The 21,582-nt window shown below is 53.8% G+C and overlaps 1 protein-coding gene across 1 annotated transcript in view; it reads right to left on the reverse strand.

The window, feature by feature from the left end:
- Positions 1 to 21,582, reverse strand: part of gfra1a (gdnf family receptor alpha 1a) — a 240,800-nt gene that overhangs the window by 39,938 nt on the left and 179,280 nt on the right. The window contains exons 4-5 of the mRNA XM_072436743.1: positions 15,413 to 15,591; positions 2,860 to 3,032 (exon numbers count right to left, since the gene is read on the reverse strand). Of these exons, the coding sequence (XP_072292844.1) occupies positions 2,860 to 3,032; positions 15,413 to 15,591 (352 nt within the window). The remainder of the gene's footprint in view (positions 1 to 2,859; positions 3,033 to 15,412; positions 15,592 to 21,582) is intronic.

The raw sequence follows: 21,582 nt of genomic DNA on the forward strand, positions 1-21,582 counted from the left end.
AAGTTGTAGTAAAACAGCTTTGTCGCCACCTGCAGGACAATAACTTATTTGAAGTTTTCCAGTCAGGGTTCAGAGCCCACCACAGCACTGAAACTGCACTAGTTAAAGTCACAAATGATTTGTTATTAGCCGCTGACGATGGACTGGTCTCAGTCCTGGTCCTGTTGGACCTCAGCGCAGCGTTTGACACCATTGACCACAACATTCTACTGCAGAGGTTAGAATGTGATGTAGGTGTTGGAGGAACAGCCCTCAGCTGGTTTAAATCCTATCTATCTGATAGGTTCCAATTTGTTAATGTAAACCAGAGCTCCTCACCAAGCTCTAAAGTAATTTACGGTGTGCCACAGGGTTCGGTACTCGGTCCAATTCTGTTTACTCTTTATATGCTGCCATTAGGCAACATGATCAGGTCACATGACATTAACTTCCACTGCTATGCAGACGACACTCAGCTGTATTTATCAATGAAACCTGATCAGAGCGATCAAGTAGACAGACTTAGTACTTGTGTGAAGGAGATAAAACCTGGATGACACTAAACTACCTGCTTCTTAACCCTGAAAAAACCGAGGTCATTGTGTTTGGCCCTAAGCATCTACGAGACGCTCTATCTGAGCAGATAGTCACACTGGACAATGTCAGTGTAGCTCCAGTTCTACTGTAAGAAACCTTGGAGTCTTATTTGACCAGGAGCTCTCATTTAAAGCTCATATAAATCAAGCTTGTAAAACAGCCTATTTCCATTTGCGCAACAAGAGCCAAAATCAGAAGAATCCTGCCTAAAAGTGATGCCGAAAAACTTATCCATGCATTTGTAACGACTAGATTAGACTACTGTAACTCCTGCTTGCAGCGTGTCCTAAAAGCTCCATAAAAAGCTTTCAACTGGTTCAAAATGCAGCAGCAAGATTACTAACAGGAACAAAAAGAAGAGAGCACATTACGCCAGTGCTGAAGTCTCTTCACTGGCTCCCCGTCGAGTCCAGAATCAAATTCAAAATTCTACTCTTGACCTACAAAGCCATAAATGACATGGCCCCATCCTACCTCAAAGATGCTATAGAACCATATCATCCAAACAGAGCTCTTCGCTCTCAGAATGCTGGCCTTCTGGTGGTGCCAAGAGTCTCTAAAAGTACTGTAGGAGGTAGAGCGTTTAGCTACCAACCTCCTGTGTTATGGAATCAGCTCCCGACCCATGTTAAATATGCTGACACAGTCTCTTCATTTAAGTCCAGGCTTAAAACGTTCCTCTTCGAAATCGCTTATGGTCAGAGTAGTTAGGAACAGAAAGATAAACCCACAGCTTCAGCTACGCTGCCCTAGGAGTAACTATGCTGGGGGAAGTATGACAGCTTGAGCACTATCCTCTTCTTCTGACTACTTATGCTATCAAACAATATTTATTTTTTAATTCCACTTGCAAACTGTTCACCGCCTTCTTTTTCTTTCTCTCACTCCTGAGGACCTGTGGACCCAGATGTCCCTCTCCTGGTGAAGTGGTCCCTGCCCCATGTGGACGGTCCCTCATCTGCCTGAAGAGTGGCTCCAGTTCGCCTCAGTCGGTCCCTCATCTGCCTGAAGAGTGGGTCCAGCTCGACTCAGACGGTCCCTCATCTGCCTGAAGAGTGGGTCCAGCTCCAGTCTCCCTCGTGTCCGTCTGTGAGAGTCGGATCTCTCCTTCACTGGAACTCCTCCAGGTTTCTACGCTTTTTTCCCAAAGAGGTTTTTTTTTTGTAGTTTTTCCTGGCCGAGAAGGAGAGTCTAAGGACAGAGGACCCTGGGACATCGTCCCTCGCCACCACAGACATTGTCTGACTCCATCGCCACCACAGACATTGTTGATTCATTTCTCCCTGTGGCCCTCAGAGGCAACTGTTGTTGTGATTTTGGGCCTTACAAAAATAAATTGATTTGATTTGATTTGAGAGAGAGAAAGAGAGAGGGGGAGAGAGAGAAAGGGGAGAGAGAGGGAGAGAGAGAGAAAGAGAGAGGGGGAGAGAAAGAGAGAGAGAGAGGGAGAGAGAGAGGGGGGCCCGTAGGCTGCCACAACACTGAGAGACCTGTGTCCCACCCTTCTCGTCCACCGGGGTGAACTCCAACACGTGGCGGCTGAGCTGAGGGGCTATAAGCCCACACCAGCCCCGCCCACACCAGCCCGCCGCCTCTCCCCGCGGGCAACACCAGAGAAGTGGAGCGTCCAGCCCCTCTCGAGGAGATGGTTCCAGAGCCCAAACTGTGCGTGGAGGTGAGGCCGACTATATCTAGTCGGTATCGCTCAACCTCCCGCACAAGCTCAGGCTCTTTCCCCCCCAGCGAGGTGACATTCCATGTCCCCAGAGTTAGTCTCTGTGTCTGGAGATCTGGTCGCCGAGGCCCCTGCCGTCCACTGTCGCCCAGATCTCTCTGCACCGGCCCCTTGTGGATCTTCCTGCGGTTGGTGGGCCCACGGGAGGACGGCCCCACGTCGCTCTTTCGGGCTGTGCCCGGCCGGGCCCCGTGGGAAAAGACCCGGCCACCATCGAGAACCCATCCCAGGCCTGGCTCCAGGATGGGGCCCCGGTGACGCCGATCCGGGCGACGTAATCGGCCTTGTTCTTGAACTCATCATAAAGGGGCTTCTGAACCGATCGTTGTCTGACCCGTCACCTAGGACCTGTTTGCCTTGGGAGACCCTACCAGGGGCATGAAGCCCCCGACAACATAGCTCCCGGGATCATTCGGGCGCTCAAACCCCTCCACCTGTACCGGTTTAATCAAACAATATCACTGACAAACGCACTGGGAGAGAGGGGGAGAGAGGGGGAGAGAGGGAGTCTAGATGTAGTTGTTCTTGCAGGTACTCTCTGTGATTACCTGCAGATGTAGTTGTTCTTGCAGGTGCTCTGTAGCTCCAGACAGTTGGGCTTCTGCTTCTCTTCGTAGGAGCACACTGGGACGATGGTTTGTCTCCGGCGCTCAGAACAGGCCGTCTGGTCACGCAGAGGACACGAGCAGAACAACATGCCGTAACTGTGCTTCGGAGGGACCTGAGGAGGGCAACAGTGTTTTATGTTCAGACCTCTTTTAAATGCTTCAATTTGATTAGAATAGAATACATTTTAATTCATAAATGTATACATTTATAAAAGTACATACGCTGCAGGTGAACAGGAAAACATATTGTATTTCACCTGAAGAGACTCAATCAAACACAGAAAGGACCGTTTAGCGAGCTTTGTTACGTGGGTTATTTGGCACTCAGACCCCGGCGGAAGACATCGCGATTATGGGCGCTCCTTAATCTGATTGTATTAGATGTGCCTCCGGTGGTGGTGGATATGAGGAGAGGGTAGAGAGGATGATGATGATGGTGTAAGGGATGCAGAGGAGGTGAAGGGGAGGATGGTAGATGTGAGGGATGCAGAGGAGGAGAAGGGGAGGTAGTGGTAGATGTGAGGGATGCAGAGGAGGAGGAGGGGAGGTAGTGGTAGATGTGAGGGACGCAGAGGAGGAGGAGGGGAGGTGGTGGTAGATGTGAGGGATGCAGAGGAGGAGGAGGGGAAGTAGTGGTAGATGTGAGGGATGCAGAGGAGGAGGAGGGGAGGTGGTGGTAGATGTGAGGGATGCAGAGGAGGAGGAGGGGAGGTGGTGGTAGATGGGAGGGATGCAGAGGAGGAGAAGGGGTGGTGGTGGTAGATGGGAGGGATGCAGAGGAGGAGAAGGGGTGGTGGTGGTAGATGTGAGGGATGTAGAGGAGGAGGACGGGAGGTGGTGGGAGATGTGAGGGATGCAGAGGAGGAGAAGGGGAGGTGGTGGTAGATGTGAGGGATGCAGAGGAGGAGGAGGGGAGGTGGTGGTAGATGTGAGGGATGAGAGGAGGAGGAGGGGAGGTGGTGGTAGATGTGAGGGATGCAGAGGAGGAGAAGGGGAGGTGTTGGTAGATGTGAGGGATGCAGAGGAGGAAGAGGGGAGGTGGTGGTAGATGTGAGGGATGCAGAGGAGGAGAAGGGGAGGTGGTGGTAGATGTGAGGGATGCAGAGGAGGAGAAGGGGAGGTGGTGGTAGATGTGAGGGATGCAGAGGAGGAGAAGGGGAGGTGGTGGTAGATGTGAGGGATGCAAAGGAGGAGGAGGGGAGGTGGTGGTAGATGTGAGGGATGCAGAGGAGGAGGAGGGGAGGTGGTGGTAGATGTGAGGGATGCAGAGGAGGAGAAGGGAAGGTGGTGGTAGATGTGAGGGATGCAGAGGAGGAGAAGGGGAGGTGGTGGTAGATGTGAGGGATGCAGAGGAGGAGAAGGGGAGGTGGTGGTAGATGTGAGGGATGCAGAGGAGGAAGAGGGGAGGTGGTGGTAGATGTGAGGGATGCAGAGGAGGAAGAGGGGAGGTGGTGGTAGATGTGAGGGATGCAGAGGAGGAGAAGGGAAGGTGGTGGTAGATGTGAGGGATGCAGAGGAGGAGGAGGGGAGGTGGTGGTAGATGTGAGGGATGCAGAGGAGGAGAAGGGAAGGTGGTGGTAGATGTGAGGGATGCAGAGGAGGAGAAGGGAAGGTGGTGGTAGATGTGAGGGATGCAGAGGAGGAGGAGGGGAGGTAGTGGTAGATGTGAGGGATGCAGAGGAGGAGAAGGGGAGGTGGTGGTAGATGTGAGGGATGCAGAGGTAGATGTGAGGGATGCAGAGGAGGAGAAGGGAAGGTGGTGGTAGATGTGAGGGATGCAGAGGAGGAGAAGGGAAGGTGGTGGTAGATGTGAGGGATGCAGAGGAGGAGGAGGGGAGGTAGTGGTAGATGTGAGGGATGCAGAGGAGGAGAAGGGGAGGTGGTGGTAGATGTGAGGGATGCAGAGGAGGAAGAGGGGAGGTGGTGGTAGATGTGAGGGATGCAGAGGAGGAGGAGGGGAGGTGGTGGTAGATGTGAGGGATGCAGAGGAGGAGAAGGGGAGGTGGTGGTAGATGTGAGGGATGCAGAGGAGGGAGAGGGGAGGTGGTGGTAGATGTGAGGGATGCAGAGGAGGAGAAGGGAAGGTGGTGGTAGATGTGAGGGATGCAGAGGAGGAAGAGGGGAGGTGGTGGTAGATGTGAGGGATGCAGAGGAGGAGAAGGGGAGGTGGTGGTAGATGTGAGGGATGCAGAGGAGGAGAAGGGAAGGTGGTGGTAGATGTGAGGGATGCAGAGGAGGAGAAGGGGAGGTGGTGGTAGATGTGAGGGATGCAGAGGTAGATGTGAGGGATGCAGAGGAGGAGAAGGGAAGGTGGTGGTAGATGTGAGGGATGCAGAGGAGGAGAAGGGAAGGTGGTGGTAGATGTGAGGGATGCAGAGGAGGAGGAGGGGAGGTAGTGGTAGATGTGAGGGATGCAGAGGAGGAGAAGGGGAGGTGGTGGTAGATGTGAGGGATGCAGAGGAGGAAGAGGGGAGGTGGTGGTAGATGTGAGGGATGCAGAGGAGGAGGAGGGGAGGTGGTGGTACATGTGAGGGATGCAGAGGAGGAGAAGGGGAGGTGGTGGTAGATGTGAGGGATGCAGAGGAGGGAGAGGGGAGGTGGTGGTAGATGTGAGGGATGCAGAGGAGGAGGAGGGGAGGTAGTGGTAGATGTGAGGGATGCAGAGGAGGAGAAGGGGAGGTGGTGGTAGATGTGAGGGATGCAGAGGTAGATGTGAGGGATGCAGAGGAGGAGAAGGGAAGGTGGTGGTAGATGTGAGGGATGCAGAGGAGGAGAAGGGAAGGTGGTGGTAGATGTGAGGGATGCAGAGGAGGAGGAGGGGAGGTAGTGGTAGATGTGAGGGATGCAGAGGAGGATAAGGGGAGGTGGTGGTAGATGTGAGGGATGCAGAGGAGGAAGAGGGGAGGTGGTGGTAGATGTGAGGGATGCAGAGGAGGAGGAGGGGAGGTGGTGGTAGATGTGAGGGATGCAGAGGAGGAGAAGGGAAGGTGGTGGTAGATGTGAGGGATGCAGAGGAGGAGGAGGGGAGGTAGTGGTAGATGTGAGGGATGCAGAGGAGGAGAAGGGGAGGTGGTGGTAGATGTGAGGGATGCAGAGGAGGAAGAGGGGAGGTGGTGGTAGATGTGAGGGATGCAGAGGAGGAGGAGGGGAGGTGGTGGTAGATGTGAGGGATGCAGAGGAGGAGAAGGGAAGGTGGTGGTAGATGTGAGGGATGCAGAGGAGGAGGAGGGGAGGTAGTGGTAGATGTGAGGGATGCAGAGGAGGAGAAGGGGAGGTGGTGGTAGATGTGAGGGATGCAGAGGAGGAGAAGGGGAGGTGGTGGTAGATGTGAGGGATGCAGAGGAGGAGAAGGGGAGGTGGTGGTAGATGTGAGGGATGCAGAGGTAGATGTGAGGGATGCAGAGGAGGAGAAGGGAAGGTGGTGGTAGATGTGAGGGATGCAGAGGAGGAGAAGGGAAGGTGGTGGTAGATGTGAGGGATGCAGAGGAGGAGGAGGGGAGGTAGTGGTAGATGTGAGGGATGCAGAGGAGGAGAAGGGGAGGTGGTGGTAGATGTGAGGGATGCAGAGGAGGAAGAGGGGAGGTGGTGGTAGATGTGAGGGATGCAGAGGAGGAGAAGGGGAGGTGGTGGTAGATGTGAGGGATGCAGAGGAGGGAGAGGGGAGGTGGTGGTAGATGTGAGGGATGCAGAGGAGGGAGAGGGGAGGTGGTGGTAGATGTGAGGGATGCAGAGGAGGTGAAGGGAAGGTGGTGGTAGATGTGAGGGATGCAGAGGAGGGAGAGGGGAGGTGGTGGTAGATGTGAGGGATGCAGAGGAGGAGAAGGGGAGGTGGTGGTAGATGTGAGGGATGCAGAGGAGGAGAAGGGAAGGTGGTGGTAGATGTGAGGGATGCAGAGGAGGAGAAGGGGAGGTGGTGGTAGATGTGAGGGATGCAGAGGTAGATGTGAGGGATGCAGAGGAGGAGAAGGGAAGGTGGTGGTAGATGTGAGGGATGCAGAGGAGGAGAAGGGAAGGTGGTGGTAGATGTGAGGGATGCAGAGGAGGAGGAGGGGAGGTAGTGGTAGATGTGAGGGATGCAGAGGAGGAGAAGGGGAGGTGGTGGTAGATGTGAGGGATGCAGAGGAGGAAGAGGGGAGGTGGTGGTAGATGTGAGGGATGCAGAGGAGGAGGAGGGGAGGTGGTGGTAGATGTGAGGGATGCAGAGGAGGAGAAGGGGAGGTGGTGGTAGATGTGAGGGATGCAGAGGAGGGAGAGGGGAGGTGGTGGTAGATGTGAGGGATGCAGAGGAGGAGGAGGGGAGGTAGTGGTAGATGTGAGGGATGCAGAGGAGGAGAAGGGGAGGTGGTGGTAGATGTGAGGGATGCAGAGGTAGATGTGAGGGATGCAGAGGAGGAGAAGGGAAGGTGGTGGTAGATGTGAGGGATGCAGAGGAGGAGAAGGGAAGGTGGTGGTAGATGTGAGGGATGCAGAGGAGGAGGAGGGGAGGTAGTGGTAGATGTGAGGGATGCAGAGGAGGAGAAGGGGAGGTGGTGGTAGATGTGAGGGATGCAGAGGAGGAAGAGGGGAGGTGGTGGTAGATGTGAGGGATGCAGAGGAGGAGGAGGGGAGGTGGTGGTAGATGTGAGGGATGCAGAGGAGGAGAAGGGAAGGTGGTGGTAGATGTGAGGGATGCAGAGGAGGAGGAGGGGAGGTAGTGGTAGATGTGAGGGATGCAGAGGAGGAGAAGGGGAGGTGGTGGTAGATGTGAGGGATGCAGAGGAGGAAGAGGGGAGGTGGTGGTAGATGTGAGGGATGCAGAGGAGGAGGAGGGGAGGTGGTGGTAGATGTGAGGGATGCAGAGGAGGAGAAGGGAAGGTGGTGGTAGATGTGAGGGATGCAGAGGAGGAGGAGGGGAGGTAGTGGTAGATGTGAGGGATGCAGAGGAGGAGAAGGGGAGGTGGTGGTAGATGTGAGGGATGCAGAGGAGGAAGAGGGGAGGTGGTGGTAGATGTGAGGGATGCAGAGGAGGAGGAGGGGAGGTGGTGGTAGATGTGAGGGATGCAGAGGAGGAGAAGGGGAGGTGGTGGTAGATGTGAGGGATGCAGAGGAGGGAGAGGGGAGGTGGTGGTAGATGTGAGGGATGCAGAGGAGGAGGAGGGGAGGTAGTGGTAGATGTGAGGGATGCAGAGGAGGAGAAGGGGAGGTGGTGGTAGATGTGAGGGATGCAGAGGTAGATGTGAGGGATGCAGAGGAGGAGAAGGGAAGGTGGTGGTAGATGTGAGGGATGCAGAGGAGGAGAAGGGAAGGTGGTGGTAGATGTGAGGGATGCAGAGGAGGAGGAGGGGAGGTAGTGGTAGATGTGAGGGATGCAGAGGAGGAGAAGGGGAGGTGGTGGTAGATGTGAGGGATGCAGAGGAGGAAGAGGGGAGGTGGTGGTAGATGTGAGGGATGCAGAGGAGGAGGAGGGGAGGTGGTGGTAGATGTGAGGGATGCAGAGGAGGAGAAGGGGAGGTGGTGGTAGATGTGAGGGATGCAGAGGAGGGAGAGGGGAGGTGGTGGTAGATGTGAGGGATGCAGAGGAGGAGAAGGGAAGGTGGTGGTAGATGTGAGGGATGCAGAGGAGGAAGAGGGGAGGTGGTGGTAGATGTGAGGGATGCAGAGGAGGAGAAGGGGAGGTGGTGGTAGATGTGAGGGATGCAGAGGAGGAGAAGGGAAGGTGGTGGTAGATGTGAGGGATGCAGAGGAGGAGAAGGGAAGGTGGTGGTAGATGTGAGGGATGCAGAGGAGGAGAAGGGGAGGTGGTGATAGATGTGAGGGATGCAGAGGAGGTGCGAGGGGAAATGGTGGTAGATGTGAGGGATGCAGAGGAGGAAGAGGGGAGGTGGTGGTAGATGTGAGGGATGCAGAGGAGGAGAAGGGGAGGTGGTGGTAGATGTGAGGGATGCAGAGGAGGAGGAGGGGAGGTAGTGGTAGATGTGAGGGATGCAGAGGAGGAGAAGGGGAGGTGGTGGTAGATGTGAGGGATGCAGAGGAGGAGGAGGGGAGGTGGTGGTAGATGTGAGGGATGCAGAGGAGGAAGAGGGGAGGTGGTGGTAGATGTGAGGGATGCAGAGGAGGAGGAGGGGTGGTGGTGGTAGATGTGAGGGATGCAGAGGAGGAGGAGGGGAGGTAGTGGTAGATGTGAGGGATGCAGAGGAGGAGAAGGGGAGGTGGTGGTAGATGTGAGGGATGCAGAGGAGGAAGAGGGGAGGTGGTGGTAGATGTGAGGGATGCAGAGGAGGTGCGAGGGGAGGTAGTGGTAGATGTGAGGGATGCAGAGGAGGAGAAGGGGAGGTGGTGGTAGATGTGAGGGATGCAGAGGAGGAAGAGGGGAGGTGGTGGTAGATGTGAGGGATGCAGAGGAGGAGGAGGGGAGGTGGTGGTAGATGTGAGGGATGCAGAGGAGGTGCGAGGGGAGGTAGTGGTAGATGTGAGGGATGCAGAGGAGGAGGAGGGGAGGTGGTGGTAGATGTGAGGGATGCAGAGGAGGAGAAGGGAAGGTGGTGGTAGATGTGAGGGATGCAGAGGAGGAGGAGGGGAGGTGGTGGTAGATGTGAGGGATGCAGAGGAGGAAGAGGGGAGGTGGTGGTAGATGTGAGGGATGCAGAGGAGGAGGAGGGGAGGTGGTGGTAGATGTGAGGGATGCAGAGGAGGAGGAGGGGAGGTGGTGGTAGATGTGAGGGATGCAGAGGAGGAGGAGGGGAGGTGGTGGTAGATGTGAGGGATGCAGAGGAGGAGGAGGGGAGGTGGTGGTAGATGTGAGGGATGCAGAGGAGGAGGAGGGGAGGTGGTGGTAGATGTGAGGGATGCAGAGGAGGAAGAGGGAAGGTGGTGGTAGATGTGAGGGATGCAGAGGAGGAGGAGGGGAGGTGGTGGTAGATGTGAGGGATGCAGAGGAGGAGAAGGGGAGGTGGTGGTAGATGTGAGGGATGCAGAGGAGGAAGAGGGGAGGTGGTGGTAGATGTGAGGGATGCAGAGGAGGAGAAGGGAAGGTGGTGGTAGATGTGAGGGATGCAGAGGAGGAGGAGGGGAGGTGGTGGTAGATGTGAGGGATGCAGAGGAGGTGCATCGGCCGTCGCGGCGGAGGATCAAAGAAGGACCCGGAGCCCCCGTCGAAAGGAGCAGTGAGCCTGGTCATCTGATTCAAAATCTGACATGATTTGGATGGCGGTGTACTTAGATCGCAGGACGGTCTGAAGCGGCCGAGCCAGCTGCATGAGGGTTTAAATGGGGCAGACATGTCACGAGGAGGAGTAAGTTGGGTGCTTTGATTGAGGCTGGAGAGCAGGTGGCCCTGGTGTAGCAGTGGACGTGGATTGGGTGGAGTTAGGTCTGAATTTACCCAGGCTTCATTTAGAGAAATCATTTTTGTAGTGTACTTAGATAAAAGTAGACTTGATTTGTCCAGGCGGGTTCCTTTGTTTTTTTGTAAAAACTATACGTTTCGACTCTCACCCAAGAAGAACGGAACTCACATATTTATCCTACTCTGAGTAGGCCCTGCTCACCAGGCGGGACCTCCCAATGAAAAGGTGTTATTGGTTTCAACAGAAACTAAACGTCTTTAGTTTCTAGCAAACTAGCCTCTTTGTTTACTGTCATCATCAGTCAATAGAGGCTGATTAGATGTTCTGTGGCCTATGGTCTACTCTGTGTGAGAATCACTGCTTTAAACCAACTTTAACATACACTCTTGCATCGCGGCCACGCCTCTCGCATCGCGGCCACGCCTCTCGCATCGCGGCCACGCCTCTCGCATTGGGGCCACGCCTCTCACATATCGGCCACACCTCTTACATCACGCTCAGCCTCGTTCCTAAAGTTTCACCAGTGCTGTTCTACTCACATGGTCAAAGTGTCCTGTGATGACACATCCACCTGACGCCGAGCTCTCCTCCTCTCATCTCCACCTGCTCTGTTCTCTGTTACAGCGAGTGGTCACACGCTCTTGCACACACGCCACACGCTCAAATGCCCCTAACCCTGCAGCATTTGATCCGTGCACAATCACGTCCACCACAGGTCTCTTGTCAGGGCCGACACAGCTAAGGCAGGGGCCGACAGGGCCCGGCGGTGCTGCTCGCCTCCTCAGACCTTGCAGATGTAAACAAGGTCTTGGAACTGCAGAGGAATCAGAGCGCCACCTGCAGGAGCTTCAGTATTCAGAACCTCATGAAATGTGTAAGATCTTGACTTGGTTAAACCAATATTCAGAATACTACTATAGTAGTTTGAACTAGTTTAGAGTTATCTGTCCAAATATGCGTGGCTTTTGCAGTGATTTCTCTTTGAAAGTTGTCATTAGAGTTTGTAGTAACATCTATAGATTAAACTATATCAAAGGCCTCTCAGCTTCTGGCTCTGGGCTGTTTGCTTCCGCAGAGACTCGTCAGAAGTCTGTGTTAGCGCTGCCATGTCTGAGCTGAGCGCCGCCCGTCGCTGTCCAGTGCTCAGCTCCTAATTACAACGTTGACATGGTTTTTACAGCTTTTGCGTTTTGTGTGCGCGTCAATGTCAGCACTTCTTACCAGCCAGAATACAAAGACTTATGAATTGTCATTATTTATTGTGACTTTTGACAGCTAATCTAACTCGTGCTCCAGCGGGACAAGGGCGTCGTGCGCTGGACGACTATTGTGTTCAGTGGAGAGGGTCAGAAGAGAGGGTCAGAGGAGTGGGTCAGAGCAGAGGGTCAGAGGAGTGGGTCAGAGCAGAGGGTCAGAAGAGAGGGTCAGAGGAGTGGGTCAGAGGAGTGGGTCAGAGGAGTGGGTCAGAGCAGAGGGTCAGAAGAGAGGGTCAGAGGAGTGGGTCAGAGGAGTGGGTCAGAGGAGTGGGTCAGAGCAGAGGGTCAGAAGAGAGGGTCAGAGGAGAGGGTCAGAGGAGTGGGTCAGAAGAGAGGGTCAGAGCAGAGGGTCAGAGGAGTGGGTCAGAGCAGAGGGTCAGAAGAGAGGGTCAGAGGAGAGGGTCAGAGGAGTGGGTCAGAAGAGAGGGTCAGAGCAGAGGGTCAGAGGAGTGGGTCAGAAGAGAGGGTCAGAGGAGAGGGTCAGAGGAGTGGGTCAGAAGAGAGGGTCAGAGGAGAGGGTCAGAGGAGTGGGTCAGAAGAGAGGGTCAGAGCAGAGGGTCAGAGCAGAGGGTCAGAGCAGAGGGTCAGAGGAGTGGGTCAGAGCAGAGGGTCAGAAGAGAGGGTCAGAGGAGAGGGTCAGAGGAGTGGGTCAGAAGAGAGGGTCAGAGCAGAGGGTCAGAGGAGTGGGTCAGAGCAGAGGGTCAGAAGAGAGGGTCAGAGGAGAGGGTCAGAGGAGTGGGTCAGAAGAGAGGGTCAGAGCAGAGGGTCAGAGGAGTGGGTCAGAGCAGAGGGTCAGAAGAGAGGGTCAGAGGAGAGGGTCAGAGGAGTGGGTCAGAAGGGAGGGTCAGAGGAGAGGGTCAGAGGAGTGGGTCAGAAGGGAGGGTCAGAGGAGAGGGTCAGAGGAGTGGGTCAGAAGAGAGGGTCAGAGGAGAGGGTCAGAGGAGAGGGTCAGAGGAGTGGGTCAGAGGAGAGGGTCAGAGGAGAGGGTCAGAGGAGAGGGTCAGAGGAGTGGGTCAGAAGAGAGGGTCAGAGGAGAGGGTCAGCGGAGAGGGTCAGAGGAGTGGGTCAGAGCAGAGGGTCAGAGCAGAGGGTCAGAGGAGTGGGTCAGAGCAGAGGGTCAGAAGAGAGGGTCAGAGGAGAGGGTCAGAGGAGTGGGTCAGAAGAGAGGGTCAGAGCAGAGGGTCAGAGGAGTGGGTCAGAGCAGAGGGTCAGAAGAGAGGGTCAGAGGAGAGGGTCAGAGGAGTGGGTCAGAAGAGAGGGTCAGAGCAGAGGGTCAGAGGAGTGGGTCAGAAGAGAGGGTCAGAGGAGAGGGTCAGAGGAGTGGGTCAGAAGAGAGGGTCAGAGGAGAGGGTCAGAGGAGTGGGTCAGAAGAGAGGGTCAGAGCAGAGGGTCAGAGCAGAGGGTCAGAGCAGAGGGTCAGAGGAGTGGGTCAGAGCAGAGGGTCAGAAGAGAGGGTCAGAGGAGAGGGTCAGAGGAGTGGGTCAGAAGAGAGGGTCAGAGCAGAGGGTCAGAGGAGTGGGTCAGAGCAGAGGGTCAGAAGAGAGGGTCAGAGGAGAGGGTCAGAGGAGTGGGTCAGAAGAGAGGGTCAGAGCAGAGGGTCAGAGGAGTGGGTCAGAGCAGAGGGTCAGAAGAGAGGGTCAGAGGAGAGGGTCAGAGGAGTGGGTCAGAAGGGAGGGTCAGAGGAGAGGGTCAGAGGAGTGGGTCAGAAGGGAGGGTCAGAGGAGAGGGTCAGAGGAGTGGGTCAGAAGAGAGGGTCAGAGGAGAGGGTCAGAGGAGAGGGTCAGAGGAGTGGGTCAGAGGAGAGGGTCAGAGGAGAGGGTCAGAGGAGAGGGTCAGAGGAGTGGGTCAGAAGAGAGGGTCAGAGGAGAGGGTCAGCGGAGAGGGTCAGAGGAGTGGGTCAGAGCAGAGGGTCAGAGCAGAGGGTCAGAGGAGTGGGTCAGAGCAGAGGGTCAGAAGAGAGGGTCAGAGGAGAGGGTCAGAGGAGTGGGTCAGAAGAGAGGGTCAGAGCAGAGGGTCAGAGGAGTGGGTCAGAGCAGAGGGTCAGAAGAGAGGGTCAGAGGAGAGGGTCAGAGGAGTGGGTCAGAAGAGAGGGTCAGAGCAGAGGGTCAGAGGAGTGGGTCAGAGCAGAGGGTCAGAAGAGAGGGTCAGAGGAGAGGGTCAGAGGAGTGGGTCAGAAGGGAGGGTCAGAGGAGAGGGTCAGAGGAGTGGGTCAGAAGGGAGGGTCAGAGGAGAGGGTCAGAGGAGTGGGTCAGAAGAGAGGGTCAGAGGAGAGGGTCAGAGGAGAGGGTCAGAGGAGTGGGTCAGAGGAGAGGGTCAGAGGAGAGGGTCAGAGGAGAGGGCCAGAGGAGTGGGTCAGAAGAGAGGGTCAGAGGAGAGGGTCAGAGGAGTGGGTCAGAAGAGAGGGTCAGAGCAGAGGGTCAGAGGAGTGGGTCAGAGCAGAGGGTCAGAAGAGAGGGTCAGAGGAGAGGGTCAGAGGAGTGGGTCAGAAGGGAGGGTCAGAGGAGAGGGTCAGAGGAGTGGGTCAGAAGGGAGGGTCAGAGGAGAGGGTCAGAGGAGTGGGTCAGAAGAGAGGGTCAGAGGAGAGGGTCAGAGGAGAGGGTCAGAGGAGTGGGTCAGAGGAGAGGGTCAGAGGAGAGGGTCAGAGGAGAGGGCCAGAGGAGTGGGTCAGAAGGGAGGGTCAGAGGAGAGGGTCAGAGGAGTGGGTCAGAAGGGAGGGTCAGAGGAGAGGGTCAGAGGAGAGGGTCAGAGGAGAGGGTCAGAAGAGAGGGTCAGAGGAGAGAGTCAGAGGAGAGGGTCAGTGGAGTGGGTCAGAAGAGAGGGTCAGAGGAGAGGGTCAGAGGAGTGGGTCAGAAGGGATGGTCAGAGGAGAGGGTCAGAGGAGTGGGTCAGAGGAGAGGGTCAGAGGAGTGGGTCAGAGCAAAGGGTCAGAAGAGAGGGTCAGAGGAGAGGGTCAGAGGAGTGGGTCAGAGGAGTGGGTCAGAGCAGAGGGTCAGAAGAGAGGGTCAGAGGAGTGGGTCAGAGGAGTGGGTCAGAGGAGAGGGTCAGAGCAGAGGGTCAGAAGAGAGGGTCAGAGGAGAGGGTCAGAGGAGAGGGTCAGAGGAGTGGGTCAGAGGAGTGGGTCAGAGCAGAGGGTCAGAAGAGAGGGTCAGAGGAGTGGGTCAGAGGAGTGGGTCAGAGGAGTGGGTCAGAGCAGAGGGTCAGAAGAGAGGGTCAGAGGAGAGGGTCAGAGGAGAGGGTCAGAGGAGTGGGTCAGAAGGGAGGGTCAGAGGAGAGGGTCAGAGGAGTGGGTCAGAGCAGAGGGTCAGAAGAGAGGGTCAGAGGAGTGGGTCAGAGGAGTGGGTCAGAGGAGTGGGTCAGAGCAGAGGGTCAGAAGAGAGGGTCAGAGGAGAGGGTCAGAGGAGAGGGTCAGAGGAGTGGGTCAGAAGGGAGGGTCAGAGGAGAGGGTCAGAGGAGCAGAGGAGGCACATATTCTGCATTATCAATATTGTTCTACCACATTTATCAGATGTTGGTGTTAGCGCTCCATCTACTGGCAGCTTAGGGAAGTACAAAGCTTGGCCCGACGTGCTAATTTAAGCACACTGTTTTATCGAAGGTGATTTGAGTCAGAAATGCTCAGATTTATGGACTTAACAGCACTGGAGAGCTCCACATCTCTAACTTTGACTAAGACACAAATCTGGGAATTTTAAAAGTGAGGCTCTGAGAAGCAGCAGAGAAGACGAGCTCGTAAACAGGTCAAAGAAAAGTGTGAGAGACGCTAAACTCAACTCCAGCCATGTTTGCGACCAGAGAACAATGTTGAAAGAGAAAAGTCAATTCTGCATAATATGTGTCCATTCTTTAAACTCATCATAACGTTGGGCTCAAACGGAGGGCCCCTTCCATCATTTCTCACTGTGCCAGGCTGACCTTGTCGAAGAACTGCCGCAGGGCCTTGTGGCACTTCCTCTTGTTGCAGACCTCGGCCGTGGACACGCGGCTGGTGCACGGGCTGATGTAGGCCGAGCGGTACTTCTTACACGTGTCGTTCAGGTTACACGCTTTGGCTGCGTTCAGACAGTTGTTCTCTCGGGCCAACGCAGGCTCTCCTACGGGACACAAACACAGAGAAAGGTGAGTGCGATCAGTCGCTCTTTGTCGAGTCGTGTCTTCTGGAATTTCAGAAAGTCCAAGTTTCTGAGAAAAAAAGAACTTCCACTTTAAGAAGACACTTAGAGAAGACCATGTGCTCTTAACCAGGACTTATTCTCATGCTTGAACGACATTTGAACAACAGAAACAGGTCCGTTGACTGTTAAACGCTGATGAAAGCTGCGTCTCCATGGTGACATTGCACTGGAACGAGCAGCAGATTGTCATGTTTACACTGGAACAGCAGAACGTCTGTGTTGACAGCTCTTTCCTGTGATTTGTTCTTCCAGAAGAACATTTTCTTCTTTTCTAGAGGATTGTTTGTCCCAGAGGTTTTATTAGACAGGACAGTCTAGTGTGAAAAGAGGGCGAGAGCGGGAGGGGCATGCAGCGAATTGCCCGAGCTGGAATCAAACTCACAATGATTTGAATAATAAGCACTTAAAAAAACTTTTTGTATGAATTGTGTTTTACATTTAAAACTATATTGACTGGTTAAATGCTGCATGGAGCCTGGCAAATGTGCTACTCTGCCATCGATTGGCACCAAAAGAACATTTTTAGTTAAAAATGAATTGCGAATGCCAAAACTCTTCTTTGGAAGGGCCTGAGTCTAAATGAGTCAGCACGTCGTGAACGCAGCCCAATAACAAGATCATAATTCTACAGTTCATTTACTTTAATACTTTAAGGCTTTAGCCATGATTCAGCACGTTTCTGAAGGACTGCTGCAATACTGTCCGAACACTGTGCGAACTCTGTCCGAACACACTGTCCGAACTCTGTCCGAACTCTGTCCGAACACTGTCCGAACACACTGTCCGAACTCTGTCCGAACACACTGTCCGAACTCTGTCCGAACACTGTCCGAACACTGTCCGAACACTGTCCGAACACTGTCCGAACACACTGTCCGAACTCTGTCCGAACACTGTCCGAACACTGTCCGAACACACTGTCCGAACTCTGTCCGAACACTGTCCGAACACTGTCCGAACACTGTCCGAACTCTGTCCGAACACTGTCCGAACTCTGTCTGAACACACTGTCCGAACACTGTCCGAACTCTGTCCGAACACTGTCCGAACTCTGTCCGAACACTGTCCGAACACTGTCCGAACACTGTCCGAACTCTGTCCGAACACTGTCCGAACTCTGTCCGAACACTGTCCGAACACACTGTCCGAACTCTGTCCGAACACACTGTCCGAACTCTGTCCGAACACTGTCCGAACACTGTCCGAACACTGTCCGAACACTGTCCGAACACACTGTCCGAACTCTGTCCGAACACTGTCCGAACACTGTCCGAACACTGTCCGAACTCTGTCCGAACACTGTCCGAACTCTGTCTGAACACACTGTCCGAACACTGTCCGAACTCTGTCCGAACACTGTCCGAACTCTGTCCGAACACTGTCCGAACACTGTCCGAACACTGTCCGAACACTGTCCGAACACTGTCCGAACTCTGTCCGAACTCTGTCCGAACACTGTCCGAACACACTGTCCGAACACTGTCCGAACACTGTCCGAACACTGTCCGAACTCTGTCCGAACACACTGTCCGAACTCTGTCCGAACTCTGTCCGAACACTGTCCGAACACACTGTCCGAACTCTGTCCGAACACACTGTCCGAACTCTGTCCGAACACTGTCCGAACACTGTCCGAACACTGTCCGAACACTGTCCGAACACACTGTCCGAACTCTGTCCGAACACTGTCCGAACACTGTCCGAACACTGTCCGAACTCTGTCCGAACACTGTCCGAACTCTGTCTGAACACACTGTCCGAACACTGTCCGAACTCTGTCCGAACACTGTCCGAACTCTGTCCGAACACTGTCCGAACACTGTCCGAACACTGTCCGAACACTGTCCGAACACTGTCCGAACTCTGTCCGAACACACTGTCCGAACTCTGTCCGAACTCTGTCCGAACTCTGTCCGAACACACTGTCCGAACTCTGTCCGAACACACTGTCCGAACACTGTCCGAACTCTGTCCGAACACTGTCCGAACACTGTCCGAACACTGTCCGAACACTGTCCGAACACTGTCCGAACTCTGTCCGAACTCTGTCCAAACACACTGTCCGAACTCTGTCCGAACACTGTCCGAACACTGTCCGAACACTGTCCGAACTCTGTCCGAACTCTGTCCAAACACACTGTCCGAACTCTGTCCAAACACACTGTCCGAACTCTGTCCGAACACTGTCCGAACACTGTCCGAACACTGTCCGAACACTGTCCGAACACTGTCCGAACTCTGTCCGAACACTGTCCGAACACACTGTCCGAACACACTGTCCGAACTCTGTCCGAACACTGTCCGAACACTGTCCGAACACTGTCCGAACACTGTCCGAACTCTGACCGAACACTGTCCGAACACTGTCCGAACTCTGACCGAACACTGTCCGAACACTGTCCGAACACTGTCCGAACACTGTCCGAACACTGTCCGAACTCTGTCCGAACACACTGTCCGAACTCTGTCCGAACTCTGTCCGAACACTGTCCGAACACACTGTCCGAACTCTGTCCGAACACACTGTCCGAACTCTGTCCGAACACTGTACGAACTCTGTCCGAACACTGTCCGAACTCTGTCCGAACACTGTCCAAACACTGTCCGAACACTGTCCGAACACTGTCCGAACTCTGTCCGAACTCTGTCCGAACACTGTCCGAACACACTGTCCGAACACTGTCCGAACACTGTCCGAACACTGTCCGAACTCTGTCCGAACACACTGTCCGAACTCTGTCCGAACTCTGTCCGAACACTGTCCGAACACACTGTCCGAACTCTGTCCGAACACACTGTCCGAACTCTGTCCGAACACTGTCCGAACACTGTCCGAACACTGTCCGAACACTGTCCGAACACACTGTCCGAACTCTGTCCGAACACTGTCCGAACACTGTCCGAACACTGTCCGAACTCTGTCCGAACACTGTCCGAACTCTGTCTGAACACACTGTCCGAACACTGTCCGAACTCTGTCCGAACACTGTCCGAACTCTGTCCGAACACTGTCCGAACACTGTCCGAACACTGTCCGAACACTGTCCGAACTCTGTCCGAACACACTGTCCGAACTCTGTCCGAACTCTGTCCGAACTCTGTCCGAACACACTGTCCGAACTCTGTCCGAACACACTGTCCGAACACTGTCCGAACTCTGTCCGAACACTGTCCGAACACTGTCCGAACACTGTCCGAACACTGTCCGAACACTGTCCGAACTCTGTCCGAACTCTGTCCAAACACACTGTCCGAACTCTGTCCGAACACTGTCCGAACACTGTCCGAACACTGTCCGAACTCTGTCCGAACTCTGTCCAAACACACTGTCCGAACTCTGTCCAAACACACTGTCCGAACTCTGTCCGAACACTGTCCGAACACTGTCCGAACACTGTCCGAACACTGTCCGAACACTGTCCGAACTCTGTCCGAACACTGTCCGAACACACTGTCCGAACACACTGTCCGAACTCTGTCCGAACACTGTCCGAACACTGTCCGAACACTGTCCGAACACTGTCCGAACTCTGACCGAACACTGTCCGAACACTGTCCGAACTCTGACCGAACACTGTCCGAACACTGTCCGAACACTGTCCGAACACTGTCCGAACACTGTCCGAACACTGTCCGAACACTGTCCGAACTCTGACCGAACACTGTCCGAACTCTGTCCGAACGCTGTCCGAACACTGTCCGAACTCTGTCCAAACACACTGTCCGAACAGTCCATCCACCTTCACACCAGCACTGACCTCACTGACCTCACTGACCTCACTGACCTCACTGACCTCACTGATATCACTGAACATCCATCTGAGCACTTCTTGTTTTCAGAGGACTCCAAAGTCACAGAGAAAGAACGGACTTAGCGCTAAAACGTTGGAGCTTTAATTGTCAATAAATACGTCGATCAGACATATAACCATATTTATACAACCATACCTATGTCGTAGGGTTTCTCACACATGATTTTCTGCAGCACAATTAAACACGGTGAAGTTAAAGTAAATTAAACACGGTGAAGTTACAGCAGTTGGAGGGAGCGTAGTTTGTCTGAGTGTTCAAACCAGGACTGCACACACTCCACATGTGTTATTGAGATTCAAATCAAGACAATCATAATTCCTGGCTTTATATGCATTTGTATTATTTTATTTTAATTTGGACTAGGCCAGTAATCTTCTTTTCTTTTTTGAATGCCCAGATGAAAACAGCTGCAGTTTCCTCAAAGTCCGACAGTGAAATACAGAAGCAAATGAAACAACGTTCAGGGGAAATGAGCAAACGGATAATGTCCCAGCATCCCCTGCACTTAGACTCTCCTTCTTTGCGAGGAGAAAGGATCCCGTGTTCCGACCGTGCGTTACAACGTGGGGACCGAGCGAGTAAAGTGACGCTGACAGAGGTTTGACACGACTCACACTGTCACTGAGACACACTTCTGTGGACTTCAGCACCGCGCTCATCCCTCTCTCCTTTTTCCATTCCCTTCCCTTATCTGCTTGTTTTGCAGACATGTTGGATGGAACAGTGGAGCCTCGCAGTGAAGCGCCCGGTCCCTGGGCAGGAGTGAGGAGTGTGGAAGTGAGGATGTTTGGAGTGTTTATCTGACGTGATCAATAATGCATGTGTTATAATAATGCGGGCGGAGTCGCACACACTCAGACACTCTGGAAACAGATAAGGACGTCACCGTGTCAAGGACGCAACGGAGATATGACTGTGTCTGACATCGTTACACGTGTTCACGTCGCACGCCAAAATCATATCTGATTTCTAGACTCTTGTGGTGAGTTAGAGACGTGACACGATCAGCTGCTCCCCAAACATGTCCAGGGACAAACAACAACCTCATTTGTCTTAAAGGATGAAGAACAAAAGTAGTGTCATATTACCAATTATCACAATTATTTTGGACATAATCATTGTAACGTGTTGTATCGTGAGTCAGATAAAGACTGAACCTCTTTATTGTAAGGAACATAATGCGTTTAGCAGCAGTCCTGACGTTCCCAAGCGGGCTGACCCGAGCGGGCTGACTGACCCCTGCTTCCTCTGAGCACACACTGAGCAGGTCGGATCAGACGCTCACGACGCTCACCTGACCATTCTTTACACTGTACAAATACACACGTGACAGCTTTAAACACTTCACACAGATCAAACCTCCACTTCTCCTGAATCTGTCCAGGAGCGCTGCAGGGGCGTCCACAGACTCCAGTGACCTTTGCCCTCTGCAGTCCACCTGACCCTTCTGCTCCCAGCGCCGCTCTGAAGCAGCTTGAGAGTTACTTTACTCACTGGACCTGCCGGGCAAAACCAAACCTTCACTTATTTTAATCTTAAAAGAGCCGGATCTTTGGAAAAATGCTGCAGTTTTTACAAACAAATGAAAAATCGTTATGTTTCTTTGGAATTCCCAACCAAATTAACAAAGTACTGAGTTAATGACCATAGTTTTCAGGCTGTTCAGCTCCAGAATAAAAGCCGCGCACACTAAATTTACAAAGAAAATAGAACTTGTCCCTATTCGGGCCGCACCTGACAAACGGCAGGTGCCACAAGATAATAACATGAGATATTTACACAGAAACAAACGCTGTAGTGATGCGTCTTTTGAACCGGGGTCTCACGAGGCACCAGAGGTCCTCTGTGGGACTAATTAGACTAATATTTCAGTGAATATCTCTGTGTGAGCTGATGTGTCTGTGTCTTCACATCTGGTTCATCTGCTCCTGAGCTCGTACTTATCCAGTGAATGTGACATTGTAACATGATATATTTACACAGAAATATGGTCCATGTAGTGATGGACATGTGTCTTTTGACCCGTGAGTCAGGGCGGGGCCAGAAAGTTTCGCCTTATATCACATGTCCACACTCCGTGTCTTTGTGTTCTACTGA

This window comes from Eucyclogobius newberryi, unplaced genomic scaffold, assembly GCF_026437365.1.
Source record: "Eucyclogobius newberryi isolate DKJ021-1_F unplaced genomic scaffold, fEucNew1.0.hap1 SCAF_8, whole genome shotgun sequence".
Classification (NCBI taxonomy): Eukaryota; Metazoa; Chordata; class Actinopteri; order Gobiiformes; family Gobiidae; genus Eucyclogobius; species Eucyclogobius newberryi.